Source organism: Mastigoproctus giganteus, chromosome 2 (genome assembly GCF_048544385.1).
Source record: "Mastigoproctus giganteus isolate SK-2022 chromosome 2, ASM4854438v1, whole genome shotgun sequence".
NCBI lineage: Eukaryota > Metazoa > Arthropoda > Arachnida > Uropygi > Thelyphonidae > Mastigoproctus > Mastigoproctus giganteus.
In genome coordinates, this window is record NC_143576.1 from 85869313 (window position 1) to 85888141 (window position 18829).

Sequence of the window (18829 nt, forward strand, 5' to 3'; positions counted from 1 at the left end):
TTGTTGAAGGAGGAGAAGGCCAGATGTTTATCAAAGTCTAATAGGGAACTAAGTGATTTTGTAATAACTGAGAGCAAAGTGGAGGAGAAATTGTTGAAGTTAAACATAAGAAAGGCACTTGGGGTAGATGGGATTTATCCAGTTATACTAAAGGAGGTGGCAAAGGAAGTAAGTAAGCAAATCCTTAGCCATAATTACGAGAGCATCATTGGACTCGGGGGGAGTTCCCAAAGGGGATCAAATGGTGACATGAGTAATTGCAGACCTGTTAGTTTGACTTCTCTTCCAGGGAAAATAATGGAGTCACTGGTTAAAGAAACATTACAGGATCATCTAGATGAGACAGCAGTAATAATTCAGACATGGCATAGGTCTTGTATGACTAATTTGATTGGATACTATGATGTGGTTACAAAGGAACTAGATGCAAAAAATAATTTTGAGGATTTCACCAAAGCTTTTGATACTGTTTCACATGGAAGACTACAAATTGGAGCAGTATGACATTAATAACAAGTTGCTACAATGGATAAAACGATGGTTGAGTGGATGAAAGCAGAGAGCGGGAAGCAATGGGCACTGCTGTACGTGAACTAATGTTATTAGTGGCGTCCCTCAGGGTTCGGTGTTGAGGAATTGTATATTGTTGTTTAGTATATTTATCAATGATATTGATGAAGGTATATCAAGCTTAATGTCAAAGTTTGCAGATGATCAAAGTTTGCAAAGGTTGGCAGGGTTGTTAATAAGAGTAACGACAGTATGCTGCTGCAACAGGATCTGGAAAAGTTGGGTAGATGGGCTGAGAAGTGGCAACTGAAGTTTAACATTGACAAATGCAAAGTACTGCATATGGGTAGCAGTAACCCCAGAGAAATGTACCAACTATGTGGTGTTACACTCAGGGTAGTGAAAAATGAGAGACCTGGTGGTAATTGTGCAGTCAGATATGAAGTTTTCTGTGTAGTGCAGACAGGCTGCCAGAGGTCATGGGGTCCTGTCAATGATATACAGAAATTTGCGAGCATGGACAAGGAGATGATTATCTCCTTGTATAAGGCAGTGGTCAGGCCACACCTTGAGTACTACGTACAGGTCTGGAAGTCTCATTTTAGGAAGGATGTAGAGTTGCTAGAATGAGTACAGAGAAGGGCAACAAGACTGGTGAAGGAAACAAAGGGGTGCTCTTATGAAGAAAGGCTTAAGTTCTGCTAATTGCAGCTTCTGAAGACTAGGCACCTGCGAGTCAATCTGATTCATGTGTATAAGGCCTTGAATGGATTGAGCAGGCTCAATGCTGATGGGATTCTTCCTCTTGCTCAGATTACAAACCTGAGTGGGCATAGATTGAAACCGAGGAAAGACAGTGGTAGAATAGATGTGCGGAAGTTTGCCTTTAGTGAGCAGGTAGTCGATTGCTGGAACAAACTTCCATGTCTTGTTGTGGAAGTTGATAGCTTAAATAAATTCAAGGCAGAACTAGACAAACATTTGGAATGAATGGATCAGTGAAATGGGAAGTGTTTTTTTTTTTTTTTTTGGCTTATGCTGTATAAGCTTGCTTTCTTGCATCATGTGCCTCTGCTAATGCTAATGCACACTGCATTATATTTTTAATACAACTGAATAATTTGTTTGTTATTTAAGGATGAACTATTAATTTGTGGTGTTAATGCTATTGCTGCAGTTAACAATTATACCTTATATGCACGATTTAATTTAATTCCTTTGTATTGGATCCTATATAATTAAATATGGCTCTGTTTTTAGGAGAGAATATAGATACATTGCAGTTACATTTCAGGCGTTTTAGCTTAATGGTGCTGACAAACAATTTTAGTGACTGTTAGGAGCAACATACTTGTCTTTATCTTTATCATTAATGGCATAGCTATACTAAACTTAAATATCAGTCAAAGTTAATAATAACTAGGATTAACAGTAATTCGTTCATCCACATGGCCATCTTTCCACTACTCATCAGGAGCTTTGAACAGTTAGATATCCAAACATTATGAATAGCTCATGCATACCCATTTCTGTTGTCCTAATAACAGTTTTATTAATTTTAATTAATTTCATATATGATATAGCCAGAAATATAAAGTTTATGAAACTCTGTATGCACACATGCATTCACACACAGTTTCAGAGATATATGACTCCTGAATCTAACAAACAAAACAAAACATTTCCACTTGTTTGGCGTTGCTCTTAGCTTTTTGCTGCACTAGCCATCTTTTATTTTTTTTTATTATTATTTTTTTTTTTTCCTTTTCCCTTTAAATTCTTTCAGCCATGGGTATTATATGATGCCTTGCTTTCAGCATTGCAAGTAGATGATGATTGGAAGAGACCAAAACTAAAATTTTGGTCTCTTCCAATCATCATCCACCTGCAAAACCAAAACTAAAATTTTGGTCTCTTCCAATCATCATCCACCTGCAAAACCAAAACTAAAATTTTGGTCTCTTCCAATCATCATCCACCTGCAAAACCAAAACTCAAAGAGGTAACTACCATCAGGGGTAAAGGGAAGGGTTTTTGCTTTCGTAAAGGTGACTACGGTGGTCTGAGACAGTATTTAAATTCTATACGGTGGGACTAACTATATGATGTTACCAACAGCAAATTCAAAATGGGAAGCATTCAAAGAATTATCTTAGAAGCTACTAGGCTTTACATACCAACTAAGAAATATTGTTCAAGTTTCAATGGATGTCCGATGAACTAATGAGACATGTAGCAGAGAAGAAAAATGCATGAGATACATATAAATTAATGGGTAACAGTAGCCTATGATAGATATAATCTGGTCTGTAACCAAGTCACAAAGGAGATTAGGCAGGCAAAGGCAGATTGTGAGAAATCCTTGGCAAAGGATGCAAAGAAAATCAACAAAGAGTTCTTTACCTATGTAAACTCTAGAAGGAAGAAAGAGATGAATCAGATTGGTCCACTGGATATTGATGGTTCAACTGTTGATGATCCTGCTCAGGTGGCTAACAAACTAAATGAGTATTTTGCATCTACATTCATCCATGAGGAGTTATTCATGGAGGGGAATGCCAGAGGTGAGTTAAACTCTGGCAGTGAGCTGGATGATTTTGTAATAACTGAGAGGAACGTGGAGGATAAATTGTTAAAGATAAACATAAAAAAAGCACCCGGGGTGGATGGGATCTATCCAGTTATATTAAAGGAGGCAGCAAAGGAAGTAATCAAACCCTTAGCCATAATTATAAGAGCTTCTTTGGACTCAGGGGAGATACCCATAGACTGGAGATGTGCAAATGTGACCCCAATTCATAAAGGAGGATCAAAGGCTGACACATATAATCATAGACCTGTGAGTTTAACTTCTGTTTTCCAGGAAAATTAATGGAGGCACTGGTTAAAAAAGTACTGCAATATCATCTAGACAAGACTTCAGTTATAGCTTGAACACAGCATGGTTTTGTTAAGGGAAAGTCTTGCCTGACCAATTTGATTGCATACTATTGTGTTGTCACAAAGGAACTGGATGCAGGGATTAACTTTGATATCATATATTTGGATCTTAGAAAGGCTTTTGATACTGCTGCACATGGATGACTGCTGCACAAATTGGAGCAGTGTGGCATTGGCGGCAAATTTCTGCTATGGATAAAGGGATGGTTGAGTGGGAAAAGACGGAGTGGTAATCAATGGACACTGCTCATCGTGGACTAATGTTATTATTGGAGTCCCTCAGGGTTCAGTATTCAGTCCATTGTTGTTTTCTGTATTTATAAATGATATTGATGATGGTATATCAAGCTTAATGTCCAAGTTTGCAGACAATACGAATGTTAGCAGGGTTATTAAGGACACTAATGACAGTACACTGCTGCAACAGGATCTAGAAAAGTTAAGCAGATGGGGTAAGAGGTGGCAAATGAAGTTTAACCTTGATAAATGTAAAGTACTACATATGGCAAACAGCAACCCCAGAGTGACTTATCAATTCTCTGGTACTACACTGACAGTGGTAAAGAACGAAAAGGACCTGGGGGTAATTGTGCAGGCAAAGATGAAGTTTTCTGAGCAGTGCAGACGGCCTGCAAGTGTAGCTCATAGTATCTTGTCAATGATATACAGGAATTTTTCTAGCAGAGATAAGGAGGTGATTATCCCGTTATATAAGGTAATGGTCAAGGTACACCTGGAGTACTGTATACAGGTCTGGAGGCCTCATTTTAAGAAGGATGTATTGCTGTTGGAACGAGTACAGAGAAGGGCAATAAGATTAGTGAATGGAACTAAGGGTTGCTCTTATGAAGAAAGGCTTACGTTTTGCAAATTACAGTGTCTAGAGGGCGCCTCCATAGCCAGGTGGGCAGGAGCGGCAGTGCGTAGCACACGCTTCTTGATTAGACCGGGGTTCGAACCCGTAACCACCAAATATGGAGGATGTGGAAAGGTCAGGGAATGACCACCGCATATCCTCATAGCAATATGGCCTTAGTTGCTAATGCTCCTAAAAACCAAATATGTAACAAGTGTCTAGAGACTAGGCACTTGCGAGGTGATCTGATTGAGGTGTATAAAGACTTGAATGGTTTGAGCATGCTCAATGCTGATGGAATTGTTCCTCTTGCTCAGAATAATCATTTGATAGGGAATAAATTCAAATTGAGGAAAGACAGATGTAGGATAGATGTGCTGAAGTTTGCCTTTAGCCAGCAGGTGGTTGGTTGGTGGAACAAACTTCCATCCTTTGTTGTGGAAGTTGATAACCTAAAAAAATTTAAGGCTGAGCTGGACAGGTACTTGGAATGAACGGAGGGGTGAAATGGGAGTGTGTTTTTTTTTTGTAGGTTGATGCTGCATGAGGTTGCTTTTCTTGCATCATATGCCTCTACTAATGCTAATGCTAATTGAAATTTTTGACCAAAATCTCATAAAAATAACCTGCGCAGAAGAATAAAAGTTAAAGCCTTAAAGCAGGATATTTCCTTGTCCCATTGTTGAAGAGTTCAGTGTTTGATTTGCAGAACACGTGCTAATGGATAATTTGACATAGCTTTCTTCTACAGGAAGACAATCCCTAAGTATTTATCCTCACCTAGAAATATTTGAGTTATGGATTTAATATTGTGTGTATATTTACTACTAAGTTTTGTAAGTTAACGTATATTTATTTGTTTTCCTAGATCCATTGGTTACTGAAGTAAAGCCATGAATACACACACACACAGAGAGAGAGAGAGAGAGAGAGAGAGAGAGGTGACATGCTGGAGAAGGCTGAGATCCAATTCATTGTAACATTTCTTCATTTGCAAGGCAAAGAAGCAAAACAAAGCCACTAGGAGAAGAAAGCTGTTTATGTGAAAGCTTGCCCATCATATGAGACTAAAAATTGAAAAAAGAGTTCATGTATGGGCAGAGCAGTATGCAGGATGATCAAGAGAAAAAACACTCATCTTAGCTGCAGCCCCTGCTATTGTGACTAAAGTGAAAGAGCTAAGCCTTAACAATAAATGTGAGACTATAAATTATATAGCAAATGAAGTGAACATTATCCATGGGTCTGTTTGTACCATGCCGTATGAGTTCCTGCACATGTCTAGGGTGGCAGCCCACTGGGTTCTCTAACAACTCCACAGGAAAGTATGTTCTGCACAATTGTTGGATCTCTATATAGAGACAAAACGTTGATGATGAACATACAATGGAAACATTCATCTTCACATACCCCCCCCCCCCAAAAAAAAAAAAAAAAACACGGTTCAGTTGTCTGCCTTCTGGGACTCTATATATGTTATCCTTACAGATTACCTCCCAAAAGGCAACAACATCGCTGGGGAGTACTACAGAAACAGCCTAGGAACGTTAAGAGAGAGAGGCTATCAAGTTGAAGATATGTGGAAAGCTATCCAAAAATGTCCACATCCTAGTCAACAATGCTCCTGCTTACAGGACTGCTGTCAGTGGATTTTGCAATTAAGTGTGGTTTTGAAAATTAACAGCACCCACCTTATTCTCCCAACTTCTCACCTTCAGATTTCTTCCACTTCCTGAAACAAAGAGACCATTACAGAGCCACAGATTTTAGACTGATGAGGAGGTAATTCTTGAAGTGAAAGCCTGGTTTTCTGCTCAAGGTGAGGCATTTTATTCAATAGGTCTGTAAGTGCTTATCCGCAGATGAGATAGTGTAGAACTCTAGACAGCAGCGACATAGAGAAGGATGAAATTACCAGCCACTTTTCAAATCCATAATTCAAATATTTGTAGGTGAGGATAAATATGTTTTCACTGTCCGTTGTATATGCTATGGCAGAAAATGAAAAGCTCAATCATGAGAGACAAGTAGGTACACAAACCTAACCATACTTTGACCAACACCCCCAAAGGGATATGCCACATTTAGGAAACGATGATTAAAGGCTTGTATTCTCTACATATTTAACTTTGATTCTTATATGTTGGATATCCCCTTTTACCACTGCTAAAAAAACTGCTGACCTGCAGCACTGTCACGGTTCATTGCATTAACCCTGTAATTCATGCAGAAAGAAGTACAGCAGACGCTGATTTACCGGGATTGGATTAACCGGGACAGTTCAAGACTCGAAATTAAAAAAAAAAAAAAAAAAAAAAATCAACCAGAAATCATAAAATTCAAGTAATAACCAGAATAGGCATAAACAGATGTTTTGAAATTATAAATAAGTGACAAGAAGTGGCATTATAAGTCATCATTGGGACATAAATGTACCTATTATCTTGCAACCCCCACTATCTTCACGCCTGCCACTCAACAAAAAAACAAAGAGAAGAAATGTTTAGTTTGTTTTAGTGCATTGCGTTGATTCTTGTGTTCCGTTGTACTGCAAAAATACAAATTTTGTTTCGTTATTTATGTCAGGGATGTCGAAATTTTTTTTATAGTAAATATTTTTTTTTGTCTAGAAATTGCGAAAATGATGGGTAAATGCAAAAGAGTTATGCTTTAAGTTAAATAAAAACTTGAAATTATTCAAAAGTTTGAAAACGGTGCATCTGTTAAATCTTTAAAGAACCATTATAATGTTGGTGACCAAACCATATGCGACATTGTGAAAACTAAAGGGAAGCTATTAGGTTTAAAATGGACATCATAAAAATAAAGGGAAGCATCGTATTGTACACAAGTGGTGCATGGTAAGTTTTTCTGTTTTTTTTATCTATCGCCATACTTTTTACATAGGTTGCTGAATTTTTTTCGATACAGTAAGTCACCGACTTCGCAACTTCGGACTTACGTAAATTTTTTTTCACCCAATTTTTTTTTTTTTTTTTTTTAGGATTCTAAAATTTAAAACAAATAAAAAAAAAATATTAAGCAATCAATAATAACAATCACGACACTCACAAATTGCATAAGTGAGATACAGAGTAACAAGCAAAAAAATAGGAAAAAAGAGAAGATTCTTAAAATTTATATGACCGAAGATTTCAGTGAAGGGGACACACATTTCACCTTAATAAACACATTTCACCAAATGCAATAAGATCGAGTTTACTACCTGTTTATAATTAGATGCACTAACAGAAAAGCCCAATAAACTGGAAAGCACAAATTGTTTTTATTGTTTTATGGTAGTAACCTCCAGAAATGTGCGTTAGTAAAATGTGAGCTCGTGTAGGGTGATAATAGTGAGTTTTCACCTTAATCCTGTGAAGTTCTTTACAGAAAATTTAATTCTGACCGTTGTCATGGTGCCGACTAACAGAATAAGTGACAGCGGTACTAGAAATCGACCAACAAAAGGAAGGATTTGAATCAGAAAATTAAAATAATAAGGATGTATGAAAATGGTCAGACATTAACAAGTATCACGCCGAATTCATATTTGTCAATAATAATATAGTAGCAATATATTATTAGACATTTCCGAGTTATGCAAAACTCGACTTACGTAAGAAGTCCTCAACGTATCTCTTATGTATGTCAGGGACTTCTGTATTTTTGGATTAACCGGGAAATCGATTAATTGGGTTGTTTTTTTTTTAAACATCTATCCCGGAAAATCGAGAGTCTACTATATACAATAAATAAAACATAATTTATTGAATAAGCATCTAGCCAGTAAAATTACATGAAAAACTAATTGATTAACAGTTAAATCAGATTTGACTGACACTTGTGCATAACAATAAAAGCCACTTGGTCTAGTGAATGTGTAACAAGGAATGAAGTTGCTGAAGGGTATTACAGTATCATTAATTTTAACAAATTCATGGCAGTTTTATTTCTTTGTCCTAAATTAATGTTAGCTCAATTAACTAAATTTAATAAATTCCTCTTCTTTTTTTTCATGCAATAAAATGTATATTTTCAGTAGCATTATCTTACTTTGTGTTTGTCAGCTAGTCATAATAAATGACATATAATAAGATTTCAAGGTGTGTTTGAAACCTTGAGAAACCAGTATTTAAATTTTATTTATTTTTATAGCTTTTTAGAAGCTACCTCATCATCTCTTGTAGTTCCTGTAACACCAACAAACATACAGTGGTCAGCTACTTGCAAGCCTCCACCAAATTCAAACAGGAATCAAGTGAGTGTCTATTTGAATATCATATATTACACATTTAGCTTTTCTTCAGATATAATTTTCAGTTAATTTCTAATACTGTAGATGTTATTTTATTATTATAATTTGTTGCTTAATGTTGTCTGCATTTTTATGTCACTCTGATGGCTTTGAGCTTTGACTTGTATATATATTTATTACAGTAGAAAATGTCAATTCAGAGTTCTGCATCATTAATACTATTACTTATCAGCCATTACATATAACTGTCATAGATTTTTTTCTTATTTTAAACTTGCATAAGCAAATGAGTTACTTATGGACTAAGACAAGAAAACAAGACGCAGGATATTTCAGAGACTGCTGGGAGTCATTGCGGTACAAGCAAACACATGGGTTGTGTTAGGGTAGCTAAGAAAAAGAAAAGGTGCATGTATACTTGCGTGTACACTAATGCTAGGAGTTTGGTAAATAAATTTGATGAATTTGAGGTATTGCTCAAAGCATCAAGGGTCGATATTGTTGGGATATCAGAGATGTGGTGTCACACAGATATAAGAAATTCAGAACTGGAATTTGGGGAGTACAGTTTACAGAAAGGATAGGAAGGGAGGAGGGGTGATGCTATTAGTTAAGAAACACACAAAATCCAAGGAAGTGAAGCCAGTCGACATTGCTGGACAGTGCACTGTCGAGTCAGTTTGGTGTGTCATAAGCATTGGGAGATCAAAATTGAGAGTAGGAGTGTGCTATAGCCCTAATGACTCTGATGAGTATAATAAGAAACTGTACAGGGAAATAGAGTGGGCCAGTAAATCAGAGAGTCTTATAATGGGTGATTTTAATTTCCCAGATATTGACTGGAATTTGTGGGTTGGTCACTCACACACTAGCAAGGCTTTTGTGGATTTATTGGATGATTGTTTTCTACATCAGCATGTTAGGGAGGCAACTAGAGGGAGTAATACTCTTGATTTGATTATCAGTAGTGATTCTTCATGCATTAAGAATCTGCAGATAGAGGAACCACTAGGTGGCAGTGATCACAGTGTGCTGAAGTGGGATTTCCGCAAAGAGGTAACTACCATCAGGGGTAAAGGGAAGGGTTATTGCTTTCGTAAAGGCGACTATGATGGTCTGAGACAGTATTTAAATTCTATACAGTGGGACTAACTGATGATGTTACCAACAGCAAATTCAAAATGGGAAGCATTCAAAGAACTTATCTTGGAAGCTACTAGGCTTTACATACCAACTAAGAAATATTGTTCAAGGTTTAGGCATAAATGAATGTCAGATGAACTAATCAGACATATGGCAGAGAAGAAAAATGCATGGGATACATATAAATTGACACATGACACAGAAGCCTATGATAGATACAAGTTGATCTGTAACCAAGTTACAAAGGAGGTTAGGCAGGCGAAGGCAGATTACAAGAAATCTTTGGCAAGGGATGCAAAGAAAAACAGCAAAGAGTTCTTTACTTATTTAAACTCTAGAAGGAAGGGGATGAATCAGATTGGTCCACTTGATATCGATGGTTCAACTGTTGATGATCCTGGTCAGGTAGCTAACAAACTAAATGAATATTTTGCATCGACATTCACACATGAGGAGTTATTCAGCGAGGGGAATGCCAGAGGTGTATTCAACTCTGGCAGTAAGCTAGATAATCTAGTAATAGAAAGGCCGCCGTAGCCTAGTGGTCAGGCGTGTGGGTGCATAAGTACTCATGCCTTGAGTGACCGGGGTTCAAGCCCGTGACTACTGAATACGGTGCTGTTTCTTGTATTCTGTCTATCTTGTGAACTCCTCTGACCGTTTGGTCGTCCCGGAGTATAAACAGAAAATTTATTTATTTTATTTTATTTTAATAATTGAGAGTAAAGTGGAGGAGAAATTGTTGAAGATAAACATAAGAAAGGTACCTGGGGTGGATGGGATCTATCCAGTTATATTAAAGGAGGCAGCAAGGAAATAAGCAAACCCTTAGCCATAATTATGAGAGCTACCTTGGACTCAGGGGAGGTACACATAGACTGGAGATGTGCAAATGTGACCTCAGTTCACAAAGGAGGATCAAAGGCTGACACAAGTAATTATAGACCTGTGAGTTTAACTTCTGTTCCAGGAAAATTAATGGAGGTACTGGTTAAAAAAGCACTGCAGGATCATCTAGACAAACTTCAGTTATAGCTCGGACACAGCATGGTTTTGTTAAGGGGAAGTCTTGCCTGACCGATTTGATTGGATACTATGATGCAGTCACAAAAGAACTGGATGCAGGAAATAACTTTGATATTATATACTTGGATCTTAGAAAGGCTTTTGATACTGTTGCACATGGAAGACTGCTGCACAAATTGGAGCAGTGTGGCATTGGAGGCAAATTGCTGCTATGGATAAAGGGGTGGTTGTGGAGGAGAAGACAGAGAGTGGTATCAATGGACAATGCTCATCGTGGACTAATGTTATTAGTGGAGTCCATCAGGGTTCAGTGTTGGGTCCATTATTTTTTTTCTGTATTTATAAATAATATTGATGATGGTATATCAAGCTTAATGTCCAAGTTTGCAGATGATACAAAAGTTGGCAGGGTTGTTAAGGACACTACTGACGCTATGCTGCTTCAACAGGATCTGGAAAGGGTGAGCAGATGGGCTGACAGGTGGCAAATGAAGTTTAACATTGACAAATGTAAAGTACTACATATGAGAAACGGCAACCCCAGAGCAACGTATCAACTCTGTGGTACTACACTGACAGTGGTAGAGAATGAAAAGGACCTGGGGATATTTGTGTAGGCAAATATGAAGTTCTCTGAGCAGTGCAGATGGACTGCAAGAGTAGCTCATGGTGTCTTGTCAATGATATATAGGAATTTTTCTAGCAGGGATAAGGTGGTGATTATTCCCTTGTATAAGGCAATGGTCAGGCCACACTTTCAGTACTGTATACATGTCTGGAGGCCTCATTTCAAGAAGGACGTAGAACTGCTGGAATGAGTACAGAGAAGGGCAACAGGGTTAGTGAAGGGAATTTGAAGTGTTGGTCAACATATCAAAGATGGATATTGTTGGGATAGCAGAGACGTGGTGTCACCCAGATATAAGGAATGCAGAACTGGAATTTGGGAGTACAGTGTGTACAGAAAGGATAGACAGGATAGGAAGGGAGGAGGTGTTATGCTGTTAGTTAAGAAAAACATAAAATTGAAAGAAGTGCACCCAGTTGATATAGATGAACAGTGCATTGTTGAGTCAGTTTGGTGTGACATAAGCACTGCGAAATCAAAAATAAGAGTAGGAGTGTGTTATAGGCCTAATGACTCGAATGAGTACAATGAAAAATTGTTCAGAGAAATAGAGTGGGCTAGTAAATCAGAATGTCTTATAATGGGAGGTTTTAATTTCCCAGATATTGACTGGAACTTGTGGTTGGTCACTCACACTCTAGTCAGACCTTTGTGGATTTATTGAATGATTGTTTTCTGCAGCAGCATGTTAGAGAGGCAACCAGAGAGAGTAATACTCTTGATCTGGTTATCAGCAGTGATCTTTGTGTATTAAGAATTTGCAGATAAAGCAACCACTAGGTGGCAGTGATCACAGTGTACTGATGTGGGATTTACTTAAAGATTTAATTACCATCAGGGGTAGAGAAAAGGGTTTTTGCTTCCGTTAAGGTGAGTACAGTGGTCTCAGACAGTTTTTAAATTCTGTACAGTGGGATCAACTGACGATGTTAACAACAGTAAATTCTAAGTGGGAAGCTTTCAAAGAATTAATCGTGGATGCTATTAAAAGTTTCATACCTATTAAGAAATATTGTTCAAGGTTTAGGCCTAAATGGTTATCAAATAAATTAATGAGACTCATAACAGAGAAGAAAAATGCATGGGATGCATATAAATTATCAAGCGACTCAGAAGCCTATGGCAGATATAAGCTAGTCTGTGATCAGGTCACAAAGGATGTTAGGCAGGCGGAGGCAGATTATGAGAAATCTTTTGCAAAAGATGCTAAGAAAAACAGCAAGGATTTCTTTACTTGTATAAACTCTAAAAGGAAGGGGATGAATCTGATTGGTCCACTTGACATCGATGGTTCGACTGTTGATGATCCTGCTCAGATAGCAAGCAAACTGAATGAGTATTTTGCATCTACATTCACATGTGAGGAATTAATAAGGTTTGAAAATGGCAGAAGGTTATCAAATTGTAGCAGGGTACTTAATGATTTTATAATAACTGAGAGCAAAGTGGAGGAGAAATTGTTGAAGTTAAAGATAAGAAAAGCACCTGGGGTGGATGGGATCTATCCAGTTATTTAAAGGAGGCGGCATAGCAACTAAGCAAACCCTTAGCCATAATTATGACAGCATTCTTGGACTCAGGGGTGGTTCCCATGGATTGGAGATGTGCAAATGTATCCCCAATTCACAAAGGGGGATCCAAGGGTGACACGAGTAATTACAGACCAGTTAGTTTAACTTCTGTTCCGGGTAAAATAATGGAGTCACTGGTTAAAGATGCATTGTAGGATCATCTAGACAAGACTGCAGCATTAATTCAGACACAGCATGGGTTTGTTAAGGGAAAGTCTTGTCTGACCAATTTGATTGGTTATTATGATGTGGTTACAAAGGAGCTGGATGCAAAAAATTATTTTGATATCATATATTTGGATTTCAGGAAAGCTTCTGACACTGTTGCACATGGAAGACTCTTGTACAGATTGGACCAGAATGGTAATAAGGGTAAGTTGCTACAATGGATAAAAGGATGGTTGAGTGGGAGAAAACAGAGGGAGGTAATCAGTGGGTGCTGCTCTTCATGGACTAATGTTATTAGTGGAGTCCCACTGGGTTCGGTGTTGGGTCCACTGTTGTTTTGTGTATTTATCAGGCTTAGTGTTGAAGTTTGCAGATGATACAAAGGTTGGCAGGGTTGTTAATGACAGTAATAGCAATGTGCTACTGCAACAAGATTTAGATAATTTGGGCAGATGGGCTAAGAAGTGGCAACTGAAGTTTAACCTTGATAAATGCCAAGTACTGCATATGGGTAGAAGTAACCTGAGAGAAAAGTACCAACTGTTTGGTACTACACTTAAGGCAGTAGAAAATGAAAAGGACCTGGGAGTAATTGTGCAGTCAGATATGAAGTTTTCTGAGCAATGCAGACAGGCTGCTACGGCACGTCATGGGGTTTTGTCAATGATATATAGGAATTTTGCTAGCAGGGAAAAGGAGGTGATCGTCCCTGTGTATAAGGCAATGGTCAGGCCACGCCTTGAGTACTGCGTACAGGTCTGGAGGCCTCATTTTAGGAAGGTATCAATTTGCTTGAGTGGTACAGAGAAGGGCAACAAGATTGGTGAGGGGAAAGAAGGGATCCTCTTACCAAGAGAGGCTAAAGTTTTGCAAATTGCAGTGGCTGGAGACTAGGCACCCGCGCGGTGATCTGATTGAGGTGTATAAAGCCTTGAATGGGTTGAGCATGCTGAATTCTGATGTGATCCTTCGACTTGTTCAGATTATGAACCTAAGGGGGTATAAATTCAAATTAAAAAAAGACAAATGTAGAATAGATGTGCGGAAATTGCCTTTAGCCAGCGGGTGGTTAATTGCCGGAACAAACTTCCATCTGTTGTTGTGGAAGTTGATAGGTTGAATAAATTTAAGGAGGAACTGGACAGGCATTTGGAGGGAATGGTGTGATTTTTTTTTGCTTCTGCTGCATAAGCTCATACACTTGCTTTCTTGCATCACATGCTACTACTACTACTACTACAAAGGGTTGCTCTTATGAAGAAAGGCTTAAGTTTTGCAAATTACAGTGTCTGGAGACTAGGCACTAGCGAGATGATCTGATAGAGGTGTATAAAGCCTTGAATGGTTTGAGCATGCTCAATGCTGATGGGATTCTGCCTCTTGCTCAGAATAATGACCTGAGAGGGCATAAATTCAAATTGAGGAAAGACAGATGTAGGATAGATGTGTGGAAATTTGCCTTTAGCCAGTGGGTAGTTGGTTGGTGGAACAGACTTCCATCCCTTGTTGTGGAAGTTGATAGCCTAAATAAATTTAAGGCTCAGCTGGACAGGTATTTCGAACGAACGGAGGGGTGAAGTGGAAGTTTTTTTTTTTTTTTTTTTTTCCTGGTTGATGCTGCATAAGCTTGCTTTCTTGCATCATATGCCTTTACTAATGCTAAGACAGAAATAAGACATAGTATAAAGAATCTACATCTTATGTGTTATTGTACCTCTATTAGAATGTCAACTGACTTGGGTTGGTACTGAATGTAACATAATGGGAAAACACTGTTTAAAATGGCTTATAGATTTGCATAGAGCAGAACAATCGATGATGACAAACAAATCAAACAAATTGATGATGACACTGACATAATTAGTATTAGCAGTGGCAAATGATGCAAGAAAACAAGCTTATACAGTATCAGCCAAAAAAATAATAAAAAAATAAATAAAATCCTTCCAATTTCACCTGTCTATGCCCTCCAGTAGTTTGTCTAGTTCTTCCTTCAATTTATTCAATATATCCACTTCCATAACATCAGATGGAACAACAGTGATCAACCACCTGCTAACTAAAAGCGAACTACTGCACATCTATCCTGAAAACATCTTTCGTAAATTTGAATTTATGCCCCTCCTATGTGTAGTCTGAGCAAGAGGAAGAATACAGTCAGCACTGAGCTTGCTTAATCCATTCAAAGCTATAAACATTTCAAACAGATCACTTAGCAGGCGCCTAGTCTCTCCAGATCTGCTATTTGCAGAACTGAAGCTTTTCTGAGTAACACTACCCTTTCGTTCCTTTAAACAAACTCATTGCCCTTTTCTGCATCGATTCCAGTAGACCTATATCCTTCCTAAAATAAGCCCTCCAGACCTGAATGCAGTACTCAAGATTTGGCCTAACCATTGCCTTATAAAATGGGATAATAACCTCCTTATCCATATTAGCAAAGACCCTGTACATTATTGATAACATGCCATGAGCTATTTTGGCAGCCTGTATGCATTACTCAGAGAACTTCATATCTGATTACACAATTATCCCCAGGCCATTTTCATTTTCCACTAAGCTGAGTGCAGTAGAACATAATTGCTATGCTAATCTTGGATTGGTGCTACTCATATGCAGTACTTTGCATTTGTCAATGTTAAACTTCAGTTGCCACTTCCCATCCCAGTATCTGATATTTCTATAGCGTGAGCCAAAAGTTGCAAAGGGATTTGTAATGCCTAGAAATTTTTCAAAATTGAGTGGAAACACTAGATATAAAATAAAATCATTAATTTTTTTAATGGAATAATTATTAATACTAATTAAAAATTACATCACTTAAGTAACCCCATTTTCAGATTCACAAAGACGTGCTCTTTTGAGTGCATTTAGAGTTTTTTAAAACATCAGGTTCTAAACCGCCAGTTTTGTCTCGAATGTTCTTTAACGCCTCTATCGTTGCTGGTTTGTTCATATAAACATGTTCCTTGCGATAGCCCCAAAGGAAGAAACTGGGGGCTGATAAATCAGGTGAATGTGAAAGCCCATTAAATGCAGAATTTTTTGAAATTATGCATTTGCCAAAAATCAACATAAAAGGTCTATAGTCCTTGAGCAGCGTGTCCTATTGCACCACCTTGTTTGAACGATCACATTGTTGGATTGCCTACAAGCTCTGAATGAAAAAAAATTTCTAACCACAGTCCAGTAACGTTCGCCATTTACATTGTCAGCAGCAGCACTATCATTGTCCTAGAAGAAATAAGGACTAGTGCCCTTTTGGACATAATTCCATAACAAACTGTACAGCAAAGTGGGTATATTTTTCGCTTGTGAATTATTCTTGGATTACGCTTACTCTAGAATCTTCAATTTTACTAATTGATGAATCCATTTAAATGAAAATGAGCCTTATTGCTCATTATCAGTTTGTGAATGAATTCATCATTTGCTCTAGTCCATTCTTCAAAAGCAACTGCATATTGTAAGTGCTGAACCAATCTGTTGACTTCAGTTCATGCACCAATTTTAGCTTGTATGAGAATAGGTGTAAACAGCTTCTCACAATGCACCTCAGTTCTTGGTAATCACAACTGAGATTTTTGTTTTTTGGCAGCTTATTGCAGGTCTCCTTCAACAATCTCCCATACTCGCTCCACGCTGTCATTAGAGCAGCTCCCTTGTGGTCTTCTGCTTCATGGTAAATCAGCTATAGACACTTGTTTTTCGAATTGTGCAAAAGACGACAAATCATGGACTGTTCCTTTGTGACTGCATCATATCGTCCATTCAAATGGTTACACAAGATTTCTCCTTAACAAACCCATGCTGTGACTGAAGTATGACTGCACTCTAGATTATCCTAAATTACTTCTTTAACCAAGTGACTCCATTATTTAATCTGGAACACATGTTAAACTAATAGGTCTGTAATTACTCATGTCACGCTTTGATCCCTCCCCTTTGTGAATTGGGGATATATTCGCACATTTCCAGTCCATGGCAACCTCCGCTGAATCCAAGGATGTTCTTATAATTATGGATAAGGGTGTGCTTACCTCGTTTGCTGCCTCCTTTAATATAACTGGATAGATCCCATCCACCCCATTTGCCTTCTTATGTTTATCTACCACGATTTCTCCTCCACTCTGAAGGAGACTTGCTCAGTTATTACAAAATCGTTTAGCTCCCTACCTGAGTTCGATAAACGTCTGACATTCCCTTCCCTGAATAACTCCTCATGTATGAATGTAGATGGAAAATACTCATTCAGTTTGTTAGCTACCTAAGCAGGACCATGAACATTTTAACCATCAACATCAAGTTGACCAATATGATTGAAACCTACCTTCTAAAAAAAAAAAAAAATTCAAGTGCACACATAAATAGCGAAGTCCTTGCTGCTTTTCTTTGCATCCTTTGTCAAAGATTTCCCATAACTGCCTAACCTCCTTTATAACTTGATTACACACTAGTTGATATATATATATATATCCCAGGTTTCTGTATTGTTTGATTTATATGCATCTTATGCATTTTATTGTCTGATATAAGTCTCAAGGTTGTCAAGACTAATACTCAAGATTTCTAAGAGGTACAAGCTAAAGGTTATAATGATTTATGCACAAACATCGAGCCATGAACTGACTCTAGTAAATAATACAAAGGTCTTTGAGATAACAGAAGAGAAGAAAAAGCAGTATGTACTGGAACTTAAGAACAAGTTTGAGCTTCTGCAAATTGCTCAGGACCAAGATATCGACAAGGAATATTACAACTTTTTGAAAGTGATAAAGCCCAAGAAACCTATAGGGAAAAAGAAATCCAAAGAAGAAAAAATTTGTCAAGAAACACTTGTTATGATGAACCGAAGGTGACAAATGAAGAGCAAGATAAACACTGACAAGGAGAAAATTGAGTATGCTTAGTTATGCAAAGCCATTAGAAAGAGGCTCAGAGAGAACATAAGAAGATTTAACACAAGAAAAGTAGAAAAAGCATTAAGGGAAAACAAAAGATTTAAATCAGCAGTCATGAACGGTAATACAGAAAGACAAATGATACTGAAACTGAAGAATAGCAATGGTGTACTTATGAATAGCAGAGAAGGCATAATTCAAATAGCAGAAGACTAGTATAGAGAATTATACAAGGAGCGAGGGAATGATTCCAGTAGTGGGGAAGATGGATCGCAAATTAGTTACAGATACGACATACCCGATATCCTTTCTGATGAGGTAGAACATGCATTAAAAATGAAGAATCAGAAAGTTCCGGGGGGAAGATGAAGTTACTGTAAAGTTGTTAAAATTGCTCGCTTCTTGAAAATTCCTTCCCACCTGGCTACGGAGGCGCCTGGTTGATGAAAGTCATCTACCAACTAAATGAGAAATCTTTAGCAAAGGACGCAGAGTTCTTTACGTATGTAAACTCCAGAAGGAAGGGGATGAATCAGATTGGTCCACTTAACATAGATGGTTCGACTATTGATGATCCTGCTCGAGTAACTGATAAACTGAATGAGTATTTTGCATCTACATTCAGACGTGAGGAGTTATTCAAAAAGGGGAATGCCAGAAGTTTATCAAACTCTTACAGAGAATTAAGTGATTTTTGTAATAACTGAGAGCAAAGTGGAGGAGAAATTGTTGAAGTTAAACAAAAAACAAAGGCACTTGGGGTGAATGGAATCTATCCAATTATAATGAAGGAGGCAGCAAGGGAAGTGAGAAAACCCTGAGCCATAA

General features: G+C 37.8%; 1 protein-coding gene across 1 annotated transcript in view; it reads left to right on the top strand.

Moving 5' to 3' along the window:
* LOC150089386 (uncharacterized) overlaps positions 1-18829 on the top strand; it is a 323259-nt gene that overhangs the window by 208013 nt on the left and 96417 nt on the right. Inside the window, exon 8 of the mRNA XM_090368558.1 lies at positions 8465-8567. Coding sequence (XP_090224684.1) covers positions 8465-8567 — 103 coding nt within the window. The remainder of the gene's footprint in view (positions 1-8464; positions 8568-18829) is intronic.